The sequence below is a fragment of the Camelus dromedarius genome, chromosome 6 (assembly GCF_036321535.1).
Source record: "Camelus dromedarius isolate mCamDro1 chromosome 6, mCamDro1.pat, whole genome shotgun sequence".
In the NCBI taxonomy this organism is placed as follows: Eukaryota; Metazoa; Chordata; class Mammalia; order Artiodactyla; family Camelidae; genus Camelus; species Camelus dromedarius.
The window spans coordinates 50,389,106-50,410,330 of NC_087441.1; the positions used below are offsets into that span (position 1 = coordinate 50,389,106).

Here is a 21,225-nt window from a genome sequence, read left to right on the forward strand (position 1 = left end):
CCAATATATACATATATTTTTTTAAATTTCTCAAATTATTTACATTGTTTTTTCCAACCTTGTAACACCCTTTTTCCTGTTTTCTTGGAAAGTTCCTATCTGTCAACTTGCAAATGGTAAATTTTACAGACAAAGGGACTAATTTTTGCATGCAGTTCTGAATACTGCATGCATAAATAAAATGTGTTTCTGGAGTATTTGGGGAGAATTTAAATTCAAATGAATTTAAGCATTGATGTAAACATGAAGGTATAGTGAAATGTCCTTGAATAAAATATTTTTACATTCTAATTTAAAGAGCACTATTTAGACCAGTGATAAACATCTTAATGTAAAGTTCCTTATCACTAGGTAATAACCAAAATAGGATGCAGTTCCTTCACCAGTATAACTTCGAAGGAAATTAATACTTTATTTTTACTATTTATTTTCTTATATTTCTCTAGACATGTTTTTATTTGATACCTCCGGATAACCATTCACATATAAAAATAGTAACATTTATTAAAACAAGAAAGCACAGACAACCTCCAGCCAGCAAATATTCATTAAAGACATGGAAATAAACATCACTTACTAAATTTTATTTTCTAAGTCCCTAAACTATGTCTATATATAAATAGTTTCCAAAACTCTTGAGTATTTCGATGGGTAGTAAGTTGTTTCAAATTTGAGAAAAAAGTTAAAAAAAAATTTTAACATGCTCTACAGATATAAAGGTTATTACTTTTCATGCCCATTCTTTGCACATAAACAGCTATACAAAATGTTAAGGCAAAAGTCTGAATTTCTTAATAAACTCCAGTGACAACCAGTTACGAGGCTTTACTTTGGGAAACCACCCTGAAACTCATAGATAAATTATTTGAATAAATATTTCAGTATTATATTTCATACTATCTCTATTCTTCATTCAATATTAAAGCTTACAGTAACTGATCCTTCCCAGAACAAAAGTGCTTATTTTACAAATATAGAAAAAAAAAAGTATGATTTAGCTGTTCTTGGTTGGGATGTCTGAAATTAGTGCTGATGTTTAATTTCAAATGTCTTCCTTTCTCCTAATTTGAAAACAAAAAACAAACAAAAAATGACAAGAACAAACAAACAGAAAAACTAAGAACGCAGTAAAAATATTGAACGAGTTTCGGAAAATTATCTATATTTAAAGCGCAGCCCCATAGGCTACTGATTTTTCTTACCAGTGCTGTCATCATAGACAACTGTGACAGTTTTCCACTTGAAGAACTGCACCAAGTCCAGAATGGCACGGCTGAGTGAAGAGAAGTCTGGGTAGAGACTGACATAGAAGGAATCTTTGTTGTCTGACACCTGGTGCTTCCAGCGGGTCTGGATGTGGGGAACCCCCAGAGCATTGCAGATGGACTGCACTGCATTTGCTGAAGAGCTGTGTGAAGGCCCAAAGATGGCAGCCACCCCAAGAGACAGCTGATCACAGGCTGAAGAGGAGATAGAAGTCTGTCAGTAACGAGAGGATAGATGCCAATGTGCCAACATTACCACATTGTTATTGTAAACCCAAAGGTATTATCCTGGAGAAAGATTTGTTTTCCCTTAAAATAATATCTCCATCTAGCTGATTTTACATTATCAGTTTATTAGAAGGAAAATTCACCTAGACATCTGAAGCTCAATGTTCAAATAATTCTACAAGTAATGTCAAGGGAGGAAGAGGGAAGGAGAAAGAGGCAGAATATTCTAGAATTTAAGGGGAGAGTGTTCATTTTGGAAGAATACTTCATCTCAGGGGAATAGTGTTCTTTTCCAAATTCATTGGTCATCCTCTACAATTTCAAATTCTTAATCAGAAGCCATTTATCCTCCACTCCTCATCTGCAAACCTATGGCCACAAATAGCGAAGTATTTGCAAATATCTGATGATATGGGTCAAGCTTTGCACACAAACATCCATACAAAACCTGATATGACTCATAAACGGTGATTTCATAGGGATTAAACTTGTTGAGTAGGAAGAACATCAAAGCATTTAATTAAGTAGATAAGTATTTAATCATCTGTATTTATTTGGCTTTTGGATACTATGCCTTTTATATTGTACTAAATTATTTTTTAAGTTTATATTTACTTGTAGGAAATTTTATTCACAATAATAATCACACTAATTAAGAGAGGCATAAACAAATTAGAAGGTATTCAGATAAGACTAGATAGACTGTAACAGGACTTGAAATTCTATAAGATACACTAAAGCAACTAATGAGTTGGGGTCTAGAAAGTAAATAATTATTGGAAACGTGAAAATTATCTTTAAATATTTGGAGATTTGGCCTGTGAAAGAGCGTTGAATTTGTTTCATTTGACTGGAAAAGGAAGAATTAGGGAAAATGATTAGAAGTTTCTGACAAATTTTGACATCATTTAAATTAAAGGAAGTAGGAAATGCTCAAAAATGAAAGTCTGCTACAAAAGACAGTGATTTGGCTATCTCTGCAAATATTTAAATATGACTAAGGAGAATTGTTATTTGGATTTAGCAATCAGTTAGATATTCAGGTCTAATCCTTCCAAAATAGTTATGGTTCTACTGTGCAAAATTTTCTGATATCTTCCTTCAGAGATTTTGCTGCATAAAATACAGTGTGATGGATGGATTATTAAGCATAGAGATATTTAACCAATACATTTTAGTTGGAAAAAAATACTTGTTTAAACTTTCTTCAAAAATTCAATTATTATATCAATAAATAGTTTTTGAATGTATAGAATTCTTAATTTTAAAATAATGATTAGAATTCTGAATCAGTAGAAAGGTTGGAGCCTAACATTTTTCACTCACAAAGATTTTAATTCACATATATTGAGAATAAAAGATCTTTCTTCACCAGATTTTTGACAAGTCACAAATCAAGAAAAGTTAAACACATTGTATTAGTTTATATAGAACTTTCTGAAGTGTGTTTCAAATTAAGAAATAGAGTTTTTGGTTTCAAAGGAGTCATTTGAAAGCAATGTATGATTCAAATAATAATTCAAATTCTAATGCATCAAAGTATTTATTGAGCAAAACAGTATTATCTATTAAAAGTATAAGACCATATATCAGAGAAAATGTTAAAATTTAAATTCTTAACCTATCATTTTCCTGCCTTGGAAAAATATTTTTTTTTAATTTTAAGAATGTCCAAATTAATTATTTATTTTATAATTAATCATTAATATCAGTATTGTATATACATTTATTGAGACCTCAAAATATTCAAAACCTGTGTTAGATTTCTCCTTTAGATTATCTTTATACATATTGCTGTGCCCTGCAACAAGCGAGCACTTCATAGGATGAGATCCAAGCCACAACATCCACCCTTTCAACATGTCACAAAGAAAGATATTCATACATTTATATGAGCTTTTTTAGCTTCAGGTCAAAGTCATTTACTGAACTGGATCCTCAATGGATTTTAATGGGTGACAAAATTAATAAATCCTTTTTAATATTTTGAAAACCAAATGAGTTTACCACCTCATAATATGGCTAAGATATTCCCAAGATAGTAAGCTGTTTGTTGTTAGAACATTCTCGTCTGTTTTTTTTTTTTTAATATTGCTGCTTTGAAATCACCATTAAGAAATCTATTAATATTTTATTTATACTGCATTCATATTCCATATTCTTTGGTCTAAATTATTTCACTTGAGACAGAGCTTCTTCTTCCTAATGGAAGTAATCATGAACTATGTCACTAACCCAATGTGCTTGTCTTGCAGTTAATGACTTATTTTGCAATTATGATGACAAATGTAGTATTTCACAATAACCTTTGCCCCTTTTTTCAGCCTTCAAAACTTTCCATCACCTTGACATGGTTCAGAAATATGGAAACTTATTTGTATTCATAAAGATATGAATTCAAAGGGCAGGCAGAATATAGGCTTTGATAAACACTAGTTAGCTGGGGAGAAAGGATACTTTCATCTCAAGAAATATTGTACCTTATCAACTTCCATTAATATTAATGAGTTTAGGAGAAATTTGTACCAAGTTGGAATTATAAATAATTATGCACATTTCTATCAATGTAGGGTAGCTAATAAAACAATATTAGCATTACAGAAGAGCAAACATTGTTTTAAAAATATGAATTTAGAACACTTTCTAAGCTTACTTCTTTGAGAAAATCTACTTTATGAAATTTAATTTCTGTTACATGAGTGTAACTATGCAAAAGAAAATATCACCTACTTAGACAAAGTAAGCCTATGAAAACATCTCTCAAAATTTTACTTTTATTTACTACTAACACTGTTTTTTGGTTAAAATATCTTGATAATAGTTTCTCTACTACTTCCCTTCATATATATATTACATTCATATTCCAAAAAATTCTATTTCCATTTTTATCATTTAAAACACAGTTTTACAAAATAATAAAATAAATAAAATTTATAAGGTATTTTATTGTATCTTCATATAATCCAGTTTTCCTATCATTAGCCATTTATTTCCAGTTACAAAAAGAAGCATCAAGTGGCTAAAAAATGGGCACAGAGTACATATATAGAAAAGATTGTTCCAATTTTTCCAATAAGTTTTAAGACTGGGCTGACTTTTTGAAGTTACTTGGAACCACAGAACTATCAGAGTCATCAGTAAACTGAGACCACAAGAATAGAATGGAATTAGCACATAATGCAAATAAAAATGTAAAAATGGATTGCAAAACTTGGTAAAAAGCCACTGATGGCGTTGTTTTATTTTAGTGGGTTTTTAAAACAGGAATGGTTCAGTAGCAAAACAAAAGGATAAATAGGAAGACAACAACTCCACATCCCAGGCCTAATTGCATTTTCCATTACAAGCAAATTTCTTGCAGTAGGTAATCTTTTCATCTTACCTCCCTTGACAAAATTTATGCGCATTTTGAAAAGAAACATTTGCATGAAAATACTCCTAATGACTTATTAATTACATTTGGAATTAAGAAATGTCTTTAAGGATAGCCGAAAATTTGAATTCCAGAAAACATAATGTTAAACATCTATCAATTACCTTTCTTGGATGCTTCAAAACTGTCATAGAGGTTTATCTTCTGGGTGTCATAGGTTAGGGTGGTATTGGGCAACAAGGTTCTGTTTCTGTTGATCGTGTTCACAGCAAATCTGAATGCAAGTTCCTCAGCTCCCATTGGGCCAGATTCCACATATTCAAAAATACCACCTGGCAAAAAGAAAGAATAATCATGCAGTTCTTACAATATAGAGAAAACCTGGAAAGGTTTCTGTATTTTTACATTTGTGTGCACTTATGTGTGTGTGTGTGTATGTGAGATTTGTTTAAGTACATGGAGTTTATGCTTACTTCTTCTATGAAATGGGATATTTAGAATGTGCCCTTTAAGATAAATTACACTGGCAAAATTTCTTTGATATCGCGACCAAAATTTAACAAGATTTGAATATGATTTTGCCTTTTTACTTAAGTAATTGCATCTCTTAGGGACTACGTATATATAGATCTTGCCTTAAATACTGAACATTATCCCTCAAAATTTTGCACACAGTTCCAGAATAATCAACCCTCTATATTGATACAAAGCTATAACGTTAGCACTGGGAAAACTATATTAAATTTGACTCCATTAATTCAGAAATCAGAACTCTTTAGCACAATTTTTATGGCACATATTGTGTTAAAACCCCCAAAACTTATTCACTTGCAAATTCCAGCATTTTACTTACAAGAAAAAATAATGAAGTAGCTCTTTGTATTACTCTAAATCCTTTTTCAGAAAACACTTGACATTCTTGAAAGAACTCTCCCAAACAATGCAAATTCCTTATCAGTAAATAACATTGTAGCAAATTTCATTTTGGCCATAAAATGTAGAATATAATTTAAAAACTTGTCCTTTCCATTTGTCACTTTCCACCAGCTGTGTCTCAGTCCAGTTCCCTCATTCTTGTCCCAGCCTTGATATTACCTCTCCCTCTGCAGTTATGAATGACCTAACTGGGAACTCTGTCTCCAAAAGAATCTCTTCCTTATTGTTGCTTTGGTGAATGGAATGAAAGGGGGAGCCCCTGAAAGTTGACACTCTCCAACCCCTGTCCTTAGGCCTCCAACATTAAAAATTGAGAGCATTCCTTTTTCTCCCTTTCAAACTTCACACCATGTGCTCTCAGCACAGTAACTCACAACTGAAACTCCCTTGAATAGGACATTTCCATAGCCTGCAGTTCATTCCTGATCAAAAGGCCTTAGACACATGGATGTCAGGTGACTATACCACCAGCAAATGACCTTTTCTAAATTAGTAAGAAGTCATGGTATGGTAATAATCCCTCTAAATATGAGGACTTAGGACTCAGAAGACATCATAGTGATCAGACAAATTTATATTCAGGAAGGACTGGAAATTTGTCATTTTAGACCATATTTAGTTGGAAATATTTCTATTTGTTTCAACTAAATTGATAGTACAGAGCAATCAACTTATTATGAAATTGTATTCTGAGTATATTTAAAATCTTTGGTAACTTATGCTAAGCACAAGGATAGTAAGTATTTATATGGTTAATGGATGTCAAAAGCAAAATCAGATGTCTTATAAATGTGGAGAAGAATAGTAGTATGAGCATGGACTCTGCAGCTACACTAAGTTTACATTCCGGCTCTGCTACTTGTTATCCATGTAAATTTGGGCAGTTGCTTAAATCCTCAGTCTGAGTTTCACCTCTGAAAAAGGGATGAAAATGGAGACCATTGCATGGGGTTGTTATAAAGAGCAAATGTTATCTCATAGCAAAGCACTTAGAATCAGTGGCTGCCATAGGGCAAACACTCCAAAGTGTTCAAGGTTTCACCGTATCTTCAAAGCAGCCCCAAGTAGTGTAATTTTACAGGAAATAATCCTTTGGCCAAAGAGCACACAGCTATCAAGCGACAGAGCCAACATTAGAATCTGTTCATGCCTGTCTTCAAAGTTCTTGTCTGTTCCACTACAAATTCATAGTTTTCTTCAAAACTGCATTCAGACAAAATACACAGAAATTCCCAAAATGTGAGATATGATGACTTTAATAATAATATGTAATTAGATATATAAGATCTTATGTATAAAAGAGAAAAATTATTGAGTAATTGGAAAGTCCTTCTTAAGGTTAATTAGGAATACAGAATAATTCTAGAAATGCAAACCTGAAGTTATTTCTTAACGACAAAAGAAAATGGAAAACCGAATCTCCTGGTTTCCTCAGTTCAAATTTTAGTTTCAATGTGGTATAAATACAAAATAAGGATACAGAAATGGTCAATACATGATGACAACAGGTTAAAACTTTCCTATCATACACCTCTCTTCAAATTAACAACTTACTTTGAAAATTATGTGTCAGAGTCTTCTAACATTGAGAATACACAAACCCTGTGGCCTCAAATTTTGCTCCAGGATACACACCCAAGAAAAATGGATACACATGTTCATCAAAAACCTGGTGCAAGAATATTCATAGAAGTGGGGAATAAACGTATATGTGAACAACTAGATGCACAACAGATGAATTCCACAAACAAAATGCCGAGTGGAAAGAGTCAGTCAGACACAAAGGAATACTGCTGTATGATTTCATTTTTTAAAAAGTTCAAAAAATGGTGGTGAGGGTAGGTACAGAAAGTGTGCCTGATGTGCTTCTGGGACGCTGGTGATATTCTGTTTCTTATCCTAAGTACTTGGATATATATTATTAAGGCCTTACTCTATGGTTTGTGCATTTTGTTATATATAGATCATTCTTTAATAAAATTTTACTTTAAAAAACAATTGCATAAAAATGCTAAGGCTACTCTAAGTTTGATAATACAAGCAGTAAAAATAAGGGCAATATTGCTGACTATAACTTGAATATTTGAAAAAATCCATAATTAAACTCATATAAATGATTAAAGGAATATGAAGAAAATATATGAAAGTATATTAACTAAGTATAAACATAATATGTTAAAAAAGAAAAGACTTGAAATACTCAATATAAAATAACATTAACAAATAAAAAATACAGTCACTCCAATGGAAAAATGGGCAAAGAATATGAATACATAATAAATATTATATGCAAAGAAGCAATAAATACATGAAAATGTTCAAAAATAGGAAAAAAGAAAGATTAAAACAATGAGGTAGAATTCCTACAGATCAAAATTGCTGTGGTATGAGAAAAAACACAGCTGAAAAGGAAAATAAATTGATACAAACTATTTGGAACATTTTTTTAATCTATCAAGCTTTAAAGATATCATATACTTGAATCTGCTAATTCTACTTATAGGATGTAACTTCAAGAAAAAGGTGGATGATTTAGCTGCAAGGATGTCCGCTTTGTTCATAAGGACAATATGATTAGATACACTCTAAATATCCAATGGGAGGGGATTACTTACATAAATTATGGTATATTTTATTAATAAAATACTATACATCTAGCCATTTTTATCGTATAGAAAGTATCTGATGACAAAAACGCTTTATAAATAGTTACAATGTGCACTTACGCTTAACACAGTATTAAGTGTGGTTCGTTTTAGACAATAGGCATTTGGTTAATTTTCTTCTTTGTGTCTATTTTAAATAGTTAACAATGAACCAGTGTTAATTTTACAAATTTAAAAAAAATAAATAAAATTGGTTTTAAAATTAAGCTGGAATATTATGGGACAGCAGAAAACAGGAGAGGAACTAGAGGGTAGTATGAAATCTCAGGATGTTTCTGCATTTGTTTCTTTTGTAATGAGAAAGACAACATATTTATAGGATATGGAGGAAAGAACCAATAGAAAGAGAAAGTTAAAAGGTAGAAAAGAGAGAGGATAACTGATGAAGCCAGGCAGCTCAAGAGCAAAAAAAAAGGATCAAATCCAAAGCATGGGAAGTAGGCTAACCCTTGGAGAGGAGGACACCTTACTTGCTCAAGCATGAAGCAATTATCTGTAATCTGCTGATGTGAAGATGGGCAGGACACTGAGAGGGTACATATTTTATTTATTCTCTTTATGAACTAGAAAATGAAAGTTTATGAATTTGATTCCCTGAGGAAGAAATCAGCTATTTTTATTCTAAAAGTATATCTTGGTTTTAAAACTTGTTAATAAAAAATTGAAAGGTGAAGCATCTTTTCCATCTGTTCTTAGACCTACAGAAGAGTAATTGTTCACATGATTTTGAACAGGGCTTTTTCTCTTACCTTGGGAAAACATATTCATTTTGTGCTAGGCACCTCCTATCAAAGGTGTTTGTTTCTAGACATCCTTTTTACTATGAAGTATCAGAATTATATGTAGCATTTCAGAAGGATGTGGTACATGAAGAGAGAGATGTCACCCCAAAGAGTTCACAAAAAACATGTTTGGTGGAGAAAATACATCTCAGAGTGACAAAGAACATAGAAGAACTATATGATCCTAAAGCAGCATCTTAGTATTCTGTAATTAAGTGCTTTCCAGAGACTTATAACAAGATCCACACACATTTTCACATTTTCACGAATCTAAAGACCACTTTCTCATTATCATCAAATTCCCTCTTCTCTATTGGATACAAGCAAAATTTCACTGCTTTCTTATACTTACCTTTGGCTTTCTGAAACTGAAAGAATCATTTAAGATAATCATTCTCACAGTTTTATCTCTGTTTGGTTTAGTTGTTTTCTTTGTTTTAATTCAGGGAGGGCCATCACATGTCACATAACATCTGTATCAGACAACACGTCTGCAATTCTTTCTTCAAGATTACAATAAAAGTTAATAGTTCCCTGAATTCTATGGTAGGCTTGTTAGAGAAAGAAATAGAGAAACAGAATAGAATAGGGTTCTTTTCTGTAAGCATGGTTGCCTCACTTTGTTTAACAGATATAGAAAACCAAATGGCAAGGAATCCCTCATTTACACAGAACTCTCAACACTGGAATTTTCCCCACCACAGGCTCCGACTCACAAAAGAACAACATTACATGACTTGAAATAAAAGATTTATATGAGTCAACTGCTGAAGCCTATCCAAATTTTTTCTCTTTTAGACCAATTTTAACTACTACTGAATATTGTATGACTCATAAACCTGTGATGGATGTGCCAACCAACATTACATCTAACTTCTGATTGTTCAAATAGGTCCTATCTTAAAGTAGGTACAATCAGTGTCTTACAGACATTCCGTTTAATAAAGGAATCGATGCTGTGAATGACACATCATCTGTTATCCTCTCAGAAGATGTGCTGTTTCTTTCAGTAAACCATTATAATAACCTTATATCTAAACAAATACAAAAGACATTCTCATTTTGATTTTCTACAAATCCTTATCCAAAGGATAAAATCATCTCTTTCTTTCTCTCTCTTCACCATGTAAGGACACAGAGAGAAGGCAGCTGTTTGCAAGCCAGGAAAAGCAGCCTTACCAGAAACTAAATCCCTCAGACCTTGATCTTGGACTTCCCAGCCTCTAGAATTTTTTTTTTTCTTTTTTGTAAACTGCTGGCCTCATCTAAGTCAAGACACTTCAGGTCCAAGAAGAAGGTGGTCTGAGGAATAAAAATCTAACTTGCTGTTTTTTCAACAACTTTAATAAGACTGGAAGTTAGGAGTCTTCCTTGGGTGCTAACTGGACCCCCTCCTGAGTAGCTGCAGCTTGGGGAACCCTCCACTGGAGATAGCATCACTCCAGAGTTAGATGGTTGCTGTCCTGAATGCTCCAGATCTCACCTTTCCAGAGTTCCAGACAGAATGATCAGCATCTGTATCATCACAGCACCAATCCCTAAACTCCTAAAGTTCAGAAGACAGAATAACATCACAGAGCCAAATGCAACTACTGGAACAGTCTTCCTCCTGAGCCCCAGTGCTCTTTGGTCCAAGGCTGCCAACTTAAATGCCTATAATGGAGGTAGTAGAGACTGACAAACCAGAGAGTACCCACTCCATCAAAAGGGAAGCTCAATTTAAAAAAAAAAAAAATCTGTTAGCTAAACTCATCAGCATACACCCACTAGACCAACAGCGAGCACTGGGGCAGGCAAATGTGCTTCCCAAGGAAAAGTCTAGACTCTCTGCTGTCTTCTATGGTAGAATTTCTGCTATCACACATAGCCACTACTTGAAGGAAATGTGAGATGAAAGAGAGAAGAAAGGTGCTTCAACGCTTTCCCAGCATGTTAATAAGTTTGTCCTAACTAGCCACACTATGTTATTTCAGAGCTTAAAATGCTATTAGAAGAAATGTCCTGAAGGATTAATTTTACACACAGATCACCACAACCTGCAGGGGGGTAGGGGAAATCTACCACTCACACATTATAATGTGTGCTCCTGCAATCTGAAGCTTAAGAAAGTTAAATCAGTCACTATTTGAAGATGGCATGATACTATATATAGAAAACCCTAAAGTCTCTACCAAAAAATTAGAACCAATAGATGAATTCAGTAAAGTTGCAGGAATATAAGATTAATATACAGAAATCTGTTACTTTTCCATACACTAATAATGAGCCATCAGAAAGAGAAACTAAGGAAATAATCTCATTTATAATCACACTGAAAAATAATAAAATACCTAAGAATAAACTTAACCATGGTGGTGAAAGACCTATACTCTGAAAATGATAAAACACTGATGAAAGAATTTGAAAATGATACAAAGAAATGGAAAGCTATCCCCTGCTCTTGCATTAGAAAAGTTGATGTTTTCTTAAATATCCATACTACCTAAAGCAATCTACAGATTTAATGCAATCCCTATCAAAATATCCATGACATTTCCCATAGAACTAGGATAAATAATCCTAAAATTTATATGGAAACACAAAGACCCTTAATTGACCAAGCAATCCTGAGATAAAAGAACAAAGCTGGAGGTATGACACTCCGACTTCAGACTATACTGCAAAGCTACAGTAATCAAAACAGCATGGTACTTACACAAACACAGACACATAGATCAATGGAACAGAACAGAGAGCCCAGAAATAAACTCACCCATTTAAATTAAATTAAATCTGTGTGAAACATGTTTAAACCCTAACTTACTCTGAAAGATAAAAGCTTCTAACAGTCAATATTTATTAAGAGCATACTTTATATTAGGCATTGTGATAAATATTTTACAAACAAATAGAAAATCTTCAAGAAATTTGGTTGAATCACATTTTTGTCATCAATATATTTCTTATTATAATATTGTATATTTTAATTTTGAATATAACTGATATTTAAGTTGCTCATATTGCTAAGTCTAAGAATTAAGTCTAAGAATTGCTTTCCTCCTTTATACTCCATAGTCTCACAAGGTATTTTACGTTTTAGGCCAAATAACTTGCTTTGCTGGGTCTAATATCCTCTGCTTTAGCAAGACCTTGTAGCAGTTCCAGCAGCCTGAGAATCTTGCTTAAGGTTGGTCACACAGTATGGAAGTGATGGATACTGGATTCACACACCGGAGATCTCAATCCAGTTCCCATCTTTTAATCACTATGCTGTACTGCTTCCTGCTGGGTATGACTACCACTTTGTCCTCAACTTCTGGTTGTTTTCACAGCAGCTTTCCTTTTTCCGAATGGTAAACACTTTCAATTTCCTAAAACAGATTCTTCGGGTTTTACAACCATATGAAGTATGACTATAACACTCAGAAATTGATTTTGTGTGAAGTTAGGTGCCATCCTGGTTACCTAAGTGCATGCAAGTTGAAAAACACATGCACACATGGACTTGAATGACTGACAAGCCATGGAAAAATGAATAAGTGGGTCACAGCTCCCAGAAAAGCATTGTGTGGAAAGCACATGGTATAATGTACGAATTTTCCAAAGGAGGAGCAGTGATCCATCTCTACTTCACATTAAGAGATACCCCTCACTATTCCCACTTGCTTTTGACTCCCCTGAGCCATGAAGCAATGGATATTTCTAAATTAATTAAAAGACTGGCTCCAGAATTTTGAGACATATTTCCAGCGACAATAGTGTTCTTAATTGAAATGTTACTAAGTTCAGTCTCATTCAAGTACACAAATGAGCACCTTTGTCACTATTTCAAGTAAACTAGAAGCTACATAAACACGTGACCAATGAAAGTTTTGTCTGTAGAACATACTGTAATTTATTGCAGTTTTAGCATTCTGCAATTCTTCAACTACAGAAGGCATAAAAGCTAGTCCTGCACACCTCTTCTACATCTGTCATATTCAATTCAACTCAAACTTGCAGTGGGCATTTGGAAAAAGTCAGCTGCTGATAGTCTAGAATAGTTAGAAGGCTCATATACACTGAAATCAAGTTGCAGGAAATAACATCATAGTCCTACTGGACAAAGATTGGTTGTGTTCAGGCATGTAAATATGTAAATGTGCTTTCTTACTTTAAAAATAAATCACCTTTCAACTTTGTAAATCTCCTACTGTTTCTAACAATATTTTTCTCTAGTGAATGGAAAATAGGTGTTGATTTTTTCTTTCTACAAAAGGATGCTTAAAAACATAGGGAGGACCATGAAGTTACACATTCAAAGAATATTAATTTTAAAGTAGATGGACTACATACTGTGAGGAAAATTGGGAAATGGCTACTTAAATGTTAGCAATTTAAGACCTAGAAGGAATGCATACTGATTGGGAAGGCAGATGCTTGAATAATATTGAGATATAAATAGAACAGATCAAACTGAGATACCAGGGAAGGCAGCCACATGAATAATCACCACATAAACAGTATAAATAACACCAAGTATTTGAGGGCCAAGAGCACACACTTAATTACATTGATTTTTAGAAAATAGGTCAGCTAAAAGAAACAGCAAAAGTGATTGAAAGAGCAAGCCCCCTCACTCTCCAGACCAACATTTTCTCTTCCACAAAATGAAAGGGTTGGGTGAAATGACCTTGAAGATCAGAGATTCAGAAAACTTTCATGACTATAAGATTGTTTAAGAACTGCACAGTAGACTGGGGAGCAACACTGATTCTGTCGAAGTTTAAGAGCTGGTTAAATTCCAGTCTTTTACAAATACGGCACAGTCCTTAACACCCTAAATTCATTTGCAAAAAATGTATTGATTTGAGAAGCCCTGCATCAAAACATCAGTGAATCCATTCAATAAAAATATAGACATAAGTACATTGAGTTTGCAAAGAGCATTTAGATTAGAGGTATTAAACTTTCTTAAGCTTTAATCCAAAAGTAGTAATAAAAAAGATGGTGAGCAAATTGATACTTTAAAAAGATCACAAATCCATTTAATAATAATACTGTAATCCATGAAGCAGCCTAAATATGTGATTTGATATTACATGCAAAATAATTTACATTATGTATATGGAATAGAACTTCAAGAAAGTCCTTTCATTCCCCCTTACATATTTATTTTGCAGTTTCTTAAAAAATCTTCTTTATGCTATCACTTAAATATTAATAGCATAATAATAATATTAACTATTATATATGAGCCATGTATTTTGTGTGTTATTATTTTGTTTTAATTGGGGGGATTAAAAATAATAAAGAAAGGAATGGCAACTTATACCTTTTGGGCAATGTTGCTTAAATCCTTAAAAGTATTTTGTTTCTCTTTTTAAAAACTATAGTATTAAACAGACATAAAGTATTTTAAGATGAATAAAATTGTTAGAATTCATGTTACCATTAATAACACCTCATCTTCTTTGTGAAGCCTACCTCTCCACAAACTGCCTCAGACAGATATCAAGCCTCTCATTTGCAATGCTTTTTTCATTCCTCTTTTCTAGTACTTGCAACAGCATCATGTGTGCAGCCTTCTATTACCAAAGATGGTTCCTCTGAGTACTCTTTGAGGACAGGGAAGATAACTTCATCTTTGCCTCAATGGATTTAACTTGATGCCAGGCATACAGTGTGTGTTTAATAAATGTGTGAAGAATAAACCACTAATGTGGGGAGAGAATACGAGAGTGTTGCAAGTATTAACACAAAATCAATTGAAGGAAATTAGAGTCATATCTTTATATCGACATAATATAAAAGAAGTATTTTAGAAATTGACCAAATAGCCATTATTTATTTTCTTTTCCCCAGGCAACTATGGGAATCATGGGAATCAAACTGTGTCCCTTCCTCTGTGATTCTCTTCACACACCAGAAAGCCTCACTTACTTGCTAAAGCCCTTAAAAATTACAGTGCTGTGAGTTATTTTTATAATTAGGACAGCCTGTGGAATAGAGGACTATATCTCTAAGGCTAACTGGAATTTATATAAGAATTCTTACTTTTCAGAACCAGTTTTAGTATTCAATAATAGATATTATTTCCTGAGAAATTTAAAAACTGAAATAACCCAAAGCAGGTGTGGAAAGAAAATATTGCAAACAATTGTATGCCAAGGAAAATGTAAATATGCCCATATAAAATATTAAAGTTAGTAAGTTTCCTTTTCCAAATATCTAACTCGAAAAAGTGTTGTGGAAATTTTAATTGCAGATAATGTGACTAAGCTTACAGAGATCTAATATAGAAACAATACACGCACATGTGAGTATGCATGCAAAAATGATACGTACCTACAAAGACGCACACAAAGGCAAGATCTGAAGAATACTTAAAAAGCCAGCTAATTAACCCAGAGACAAAGTAGGGGAGAAAACAGAGTGCCTGATACTGTCAAACAAGGCAGTAGGTCACTGATCATAATGCTCACACCGATTCTATGTACATACAGCCTAAACAAGTATGTCTTACAGTCAGATGACCCAGCTGTAGATGGTCAGGCTTATTATGTGTTCAGAACAGACAGTGAGTCAACACACACACGGACAGATTTTCACCGAAAACTGGTAGTACTCCTAAACATGTCCCGGGAAGCGTTCCATGGATCTATAATCAAGCAAAGCTTTAAAAAAACATCTACAATTCGTAAGTCAGTCAAAATCACTAGCCTGTAAACTCAGGCATTTGCTATAGTCTATTCTCCAACTCTTAGCTGAGTGTCCATCACACATAGTAGGTGCTCAATAAACATTTCTTGCATTAATATAATTTTATTAACCTACAGAATCAAAGAATAATCTGAGCAAATAATTTATATGGCAAATTTTAATCAACAGAGAGGCAAACTGCATAATTATTCAAGAGTTATACAAATTATACTAGAAATTGTACACATTCAGAAATGTTCATAGCAGTATCATTTTTAACAATGAGATAAACTAGAAACAGTCCAAATGTACAGCATCTGCAGATTGGTTCTACATAGTATTGTGAAGCATCAATAGAATAGTGTGCAATCATTAAAGTGGTTTGGTAGATGTACATTTACTGACATGGAAAATATTCAGGATATATTGCTAATGAAATAGTAAAAAAAAAATAAACATTTTTAAGACGCAATATTGTGTAGTGGTTCAAAATAAGGTCTCCAGAGTCAGCCTACTTGGGTTCACAGCCCAGTTTAGCCTACTGGTAAAAACTTTTATGTTATTGGTATTACCAAGGACTAACTTCATAGGATTGTTGTGAAAATTAAATGAGAGTATAAATTAAAATTCCTACATCAACAGGGCTATCTCAATAAAACTTAGCTGTGGTATTTTAGTTATGTGTAAATATTTATCTATAGATACATAGATATAAAATAAATATACATACATAGAAATATATCTGAAAGGACATATACGAAAACACTAATGAAGAATATCTATGAATAATAAGAATATAGATAATTACTATTCTCTGGACTTCTTGAAATAAAAAAACTTTTTATATATCTGAGATACTTTTGAAGACAGAAAGGATTTTTGAGGATGGGGTAATTTGGCACAGAATGTACAATTTTAGATTCTTAGGGTTGGACAGAACTCATGCAAAAGGGAGAATGTTTTTAATCATAGGGAAATATCCAAATATAGAGTCAGCAAACAGCCCATCACTAAGATGAACTATTTTATCTTTACAGAACAGTGACCTTGAAAGTAGAGCTAAAAAATGACCTGGTTTTAGAAGAGCTATTCTGATCCTGCAGAGACAATGTTGCATCCTTTACATCCCCCAGAACAGCACTTTCCAATATATATTGAGTCGTAACTTGGTTGAAATTTTCTCCCAAGCCTCACATGTACTAAGCAATTCAAAATCAAAATTGTTGCTTTTTTAAATTAGAGGACAACTCTAAGTTGAATGAAATAAAGAAACTAATTAAAAGATATTTAAAAATCGGTGCGAAACAATTACATGAAAAACAACTTAAAATAATATTTTAAAATGTCTTCTGCTTGTAGCTGAGATGATAATGGGAAAAGTAACTAATGATTCTCCTGAAATTTGCTATCATGATATAATGAAGAGGGTTTAAAGGAATCAGAGGAATGCGCAGAGGTTCTCATGCAAGGTGAGCTCATTATCTGCCCCTGAATCTAGGGTCTTCTTTGACTAATCATTCATTTTAGGAGAAGAATGTTGAGAATAATATTCATATTATCAATTTTTACCTCACGGCTCTTGGTTCCTTAGCCCAAAATTGACCAAGGACATAAGAAAGTGATGTTGATTGTATCCTGAAGAACCTTTGCCAAGAATGTCTTGAGGTTATCCTGACACTATCAGTTACTTTAAGCTGGCACTTTCCTGCAGGCTCTAGAATGCTTAAACTGCTACACAAATTGCTATAAAGGTTAACTTAATTGATTCCAAGAAAGACAAATGCCTCCCTAGCTGGGCAGCACCCATGTGAGAACAATAAAAAAGCAAACATTCTTTCTATCCCGGGTAAGTTAAAGAATGACAGGTTTCTGCAGCATTTTCAAACATTCTCATTTGCATAAAGCCACAGATCAGAAGAGTGACTTTTAGTACTTTACAATTCAAAAATCAACTCTCATTCACTGTTCCGTTTATCATAACAGATGTTCTGATCAGCATTCCCAGGTCACCATGTACAGTGTACATGTTTATATAATTACAAGAGAAAAGAGGTTAAAGCTTTGTGCCTCATCCAATACTGTCAAAATGAACCAATACAACAATTCACACAGGGGAACAGCAAGAGAGTAAATGCAAGCACTATAAATATACATAAGCCACAATCTAAACTGTTTCCTAGTCCAACATCCAAAAATGGATTCCTCCCGGTAGACATGTAAGAACCAATATATATCCCTAACTGCCTGGTGTGACCTAGTTGAAGGCAGCCTAGAGGCAGAGACGGAATTTCTACTACACTTGTAGGATGCTATGAATATGTATTTAGCTTTTGTCAGAGGACAAATATCCCATAGTCCTAATTTGAGAAAAACCACCATTTGCTTTTCTTCTCATATACCTGTTTGTGACACAGAATATGTGGCACAAAGTACACTTCAGAGGAAAGAGACAGAAGGTTATTTATGGACAGGGCCACAGAATGAAGATACTTTTAAGAAAATGGTAAAAATATAAACAAAAATAATCTTCCTCTAAACCAGGGAAAGATTTTCTCGTTAATTTTCAGCATCTGCATCCAAATGCACCTAAGCTTTCTCTGGTGTCCATTGTTTAAACTTTATTATTTAAATGTAGTACAAATATATGATACTTAATCATTCTACACCATGCTTATGTACATTGACAGGAAAAATGAAAAAGCACCACAGTTATGGTAAGTGCCAAGCAGGGTGATGGTTCAGAGCCTGAGATTCTAGTTCTGGCTCAGCCATTAACTAGCTCTAAACCTTAAGCAAGTCAATTAAATGCTCTTGGCTTCAGTTCACCTGGTTGTGAACTGAGAAGCTTGAAGGACCCAAGTGATGTCAAGGCTGATGTTGCTTAATTTCAATACCCAGCACAGTGCTTAGCACATAGGAAATACTCAAGGAATATTTGTGGAAATGAACCTCCTGGAGAACTGAGGGTACCAGTGGATGAGGGGAGTTCTCTAGAGGGTTCTAGACTTGGCCACTTACTCTCATGCACCAACTCAGGGGAGCCCCTTTACCCTCTGCAGTACCTGCCCACCCTTGGCAGCTCTCTTTGCGCACGTTGGCATTGTATCAAAAAAGGACTCTCAGGGGGACTCCAGGTTCCCAGTGATTCAGCCAGCTCAAGAGGATACACACCCGAGAGTGAATCATTTAATGAATCAGTGAATAAAGTTACCCATAATATCCTTGTCAACCTGAATTATCCATGACAGCATGTCATTAATTTGCATGACAAACAAAACCTTTAAAATTAAATCCTAGTTCTGAGGCGAATAGGCATTTTCTGAAATGGGTAATTGTTTCTAGAAAGTAATATTACAGCATCACAACATAAATCCCTTGTCAGGCTAGTCTGAATCATGTACCCGTCTGGAGGAAGCAAAGTTAATATAATGACTTAGCTGAGTCATCCAGTGAGAGCCCAGTAATACAGGTAAAGTTAGAGACCTCATCGATGATCAAATTTCCACTGGCGGTTGACTTAATTAACCATTGACCCTGTACTGAACAGCAGAAATCATAATGTGGGTTTCTGTTAGCCTACTTCCTTTCCTGTTCATGCCATATCCACTAGAAAATGATTATCTTATCTAAGAATAGGAAGTGAGCTCTACTTTCTAGAAAAAGGTTATGTATTTGAAATAATCTAATCATTATATTTCTACCCTACAAAATTATTATGCTAATGAGCTACTCTACAAAATCATTTTCTATGGCTTTTGTTGAAGCTGGAAGAAAAGGTTAGAAAGAAATAACTCTGATTCTAGCTTACACCAAGGTAATCACAGAAGGTATTTGTCATCTTGTACTTAGAGGACACCTAAATATCTGCATAAAAAGTGAAAAATTTTCAGCAATTTAAAGAACAATTATATAAGCTTTGGGTTTTTTTTTGTGCTTATATTCTTTTAGAATCTTTCCCAATATGGATAGCTATTGGAAGGAAAAAGAAAGAAGGGGAAGGAATGGAAGTACGGAGGGAGGGAGGGAGGGAGAGAGGAAAGGGAAGGGGAAGGAATACAAGAACTAACACGCCAAAGCACTGGATAATGAGTTCAGTGTCTCCATAAGCAAGCACAGACTCACTGTGGGTGAAGAAAGTGTTAATACTGCTCCATTTTTCAGATGGAAAATCAGAGTATTACTCAGAGAAATCAAGTGACCTGTTCAAGATCACACCACTGGAAGGTGATACTGCAAGGACTCAAACTCAGGTCTTCTGAATGTCAATACCAAACTTTTCCATTGTATTTCAGCCACAACACAACATACACATTTTGTTTAGAGAGAATGAAAGCTAGGAATTCATTCAAAAATATAAATGGTTACACCTTATCTCTCATAGAATGGTATACAGCCAAAAGGGAGAGGGAGGTCTAAAGTAATGGGATTGTTTCAGCCAGTAATTAAATGAAATTCCAAAAATCAGTAACAACTGTGAACCTCTCCCATTTCACTATATGTATTGTTCTTTTTAGTTCTCCAAAATTGTAGACCTACTCTAAATTTCAAGGTTCAACCCAACCACTGTTTTGAGGACACAGGGTATTTAATCATACCTAAAAAAGGAAGCTATTCAATATTATTTTAGAATGTTATATATTACCACAAGGAAACTAAAATATCATCTTGCTAAGTAAAGAGCAGGAAAAAATGTTCACCATCAAATACATCATTACATATTTAAATAAATTGTTGGCTTTTTATATTATCATTATGTGGATAATTAGCCAGTCTTCTCGTCTTCTAACAGCCTTTCAAATAGCATAGTTTATCATCTTCCAGTCTGAAACTTCCCTTTGGCCATTGATTAAAATGAATAAAATGCGTGTTACAAAATTTGGAAAATGCTTATTCTTTTTTTTTAATTGAAGTATTGTCAGTTTACAATGTTGTGTTAATTTCTGGTATACAGCATAGTGAATCAATTATACATATATATATTCTTTTCAAGATATTGAATATAATTCCCTGTACTATACAGTAGGACCTCGTTTTTTATCTATTTTATATATAGTAGTTGGTAGTAGTTGGTATCTGCAAATCTCGAACTCCCAATTTATCACTTCCTATCCCTCTTTTTCCCACTAATAACCGTAAGTTTGTTTTCTTTGTCTGTGAGTCTGTTCCTGTTCCGTAAATAAGTTCATTTGTGTCATTATTTTAGAGTCTACATATAAGTGATATGGTATTCTTTCTCCTTCTGGCTCATTTCACTTGGTATGACAATCTCCAGGTCCATCCATGTTGTTGCAAATGCATTATTTTATTTTTTTATG

At 33.6% G+C, this 21,225-nt stretch overlaps 1 protein-coding gene across 3 annotated transcripts in view; it reads right to left on the reverse strand.

Moving 5' to 3' along the window:
• The window catches only part of GRIK2 (glutamate ionotropic receptor kainate type subunit 2), a 605,730-nt gene that overhangs the window by 363,684 nt on the left and 220,821 nt on the right, over positions 1-21,225 (reverse strand). For all 3 annotated transcript variants that reach the window (XM_031456080.2, XM_031456083.2, XM_031456088.2), the window contains 2 exons: positions 5,031-5,198; positions 1,203-1,460 (listed from right to left, as the gene is read on the reverse strand). In XM_031456080.2, coding sequence (XP_031311940.1) covers positions 1,203-1,460; positions 5,031-5,198 — 426 coding nt within the window. The remainder of the gene's footprint in view (positions 1-1,202; positions 1,461-5,030; positions 5,199-21,225) is intronic.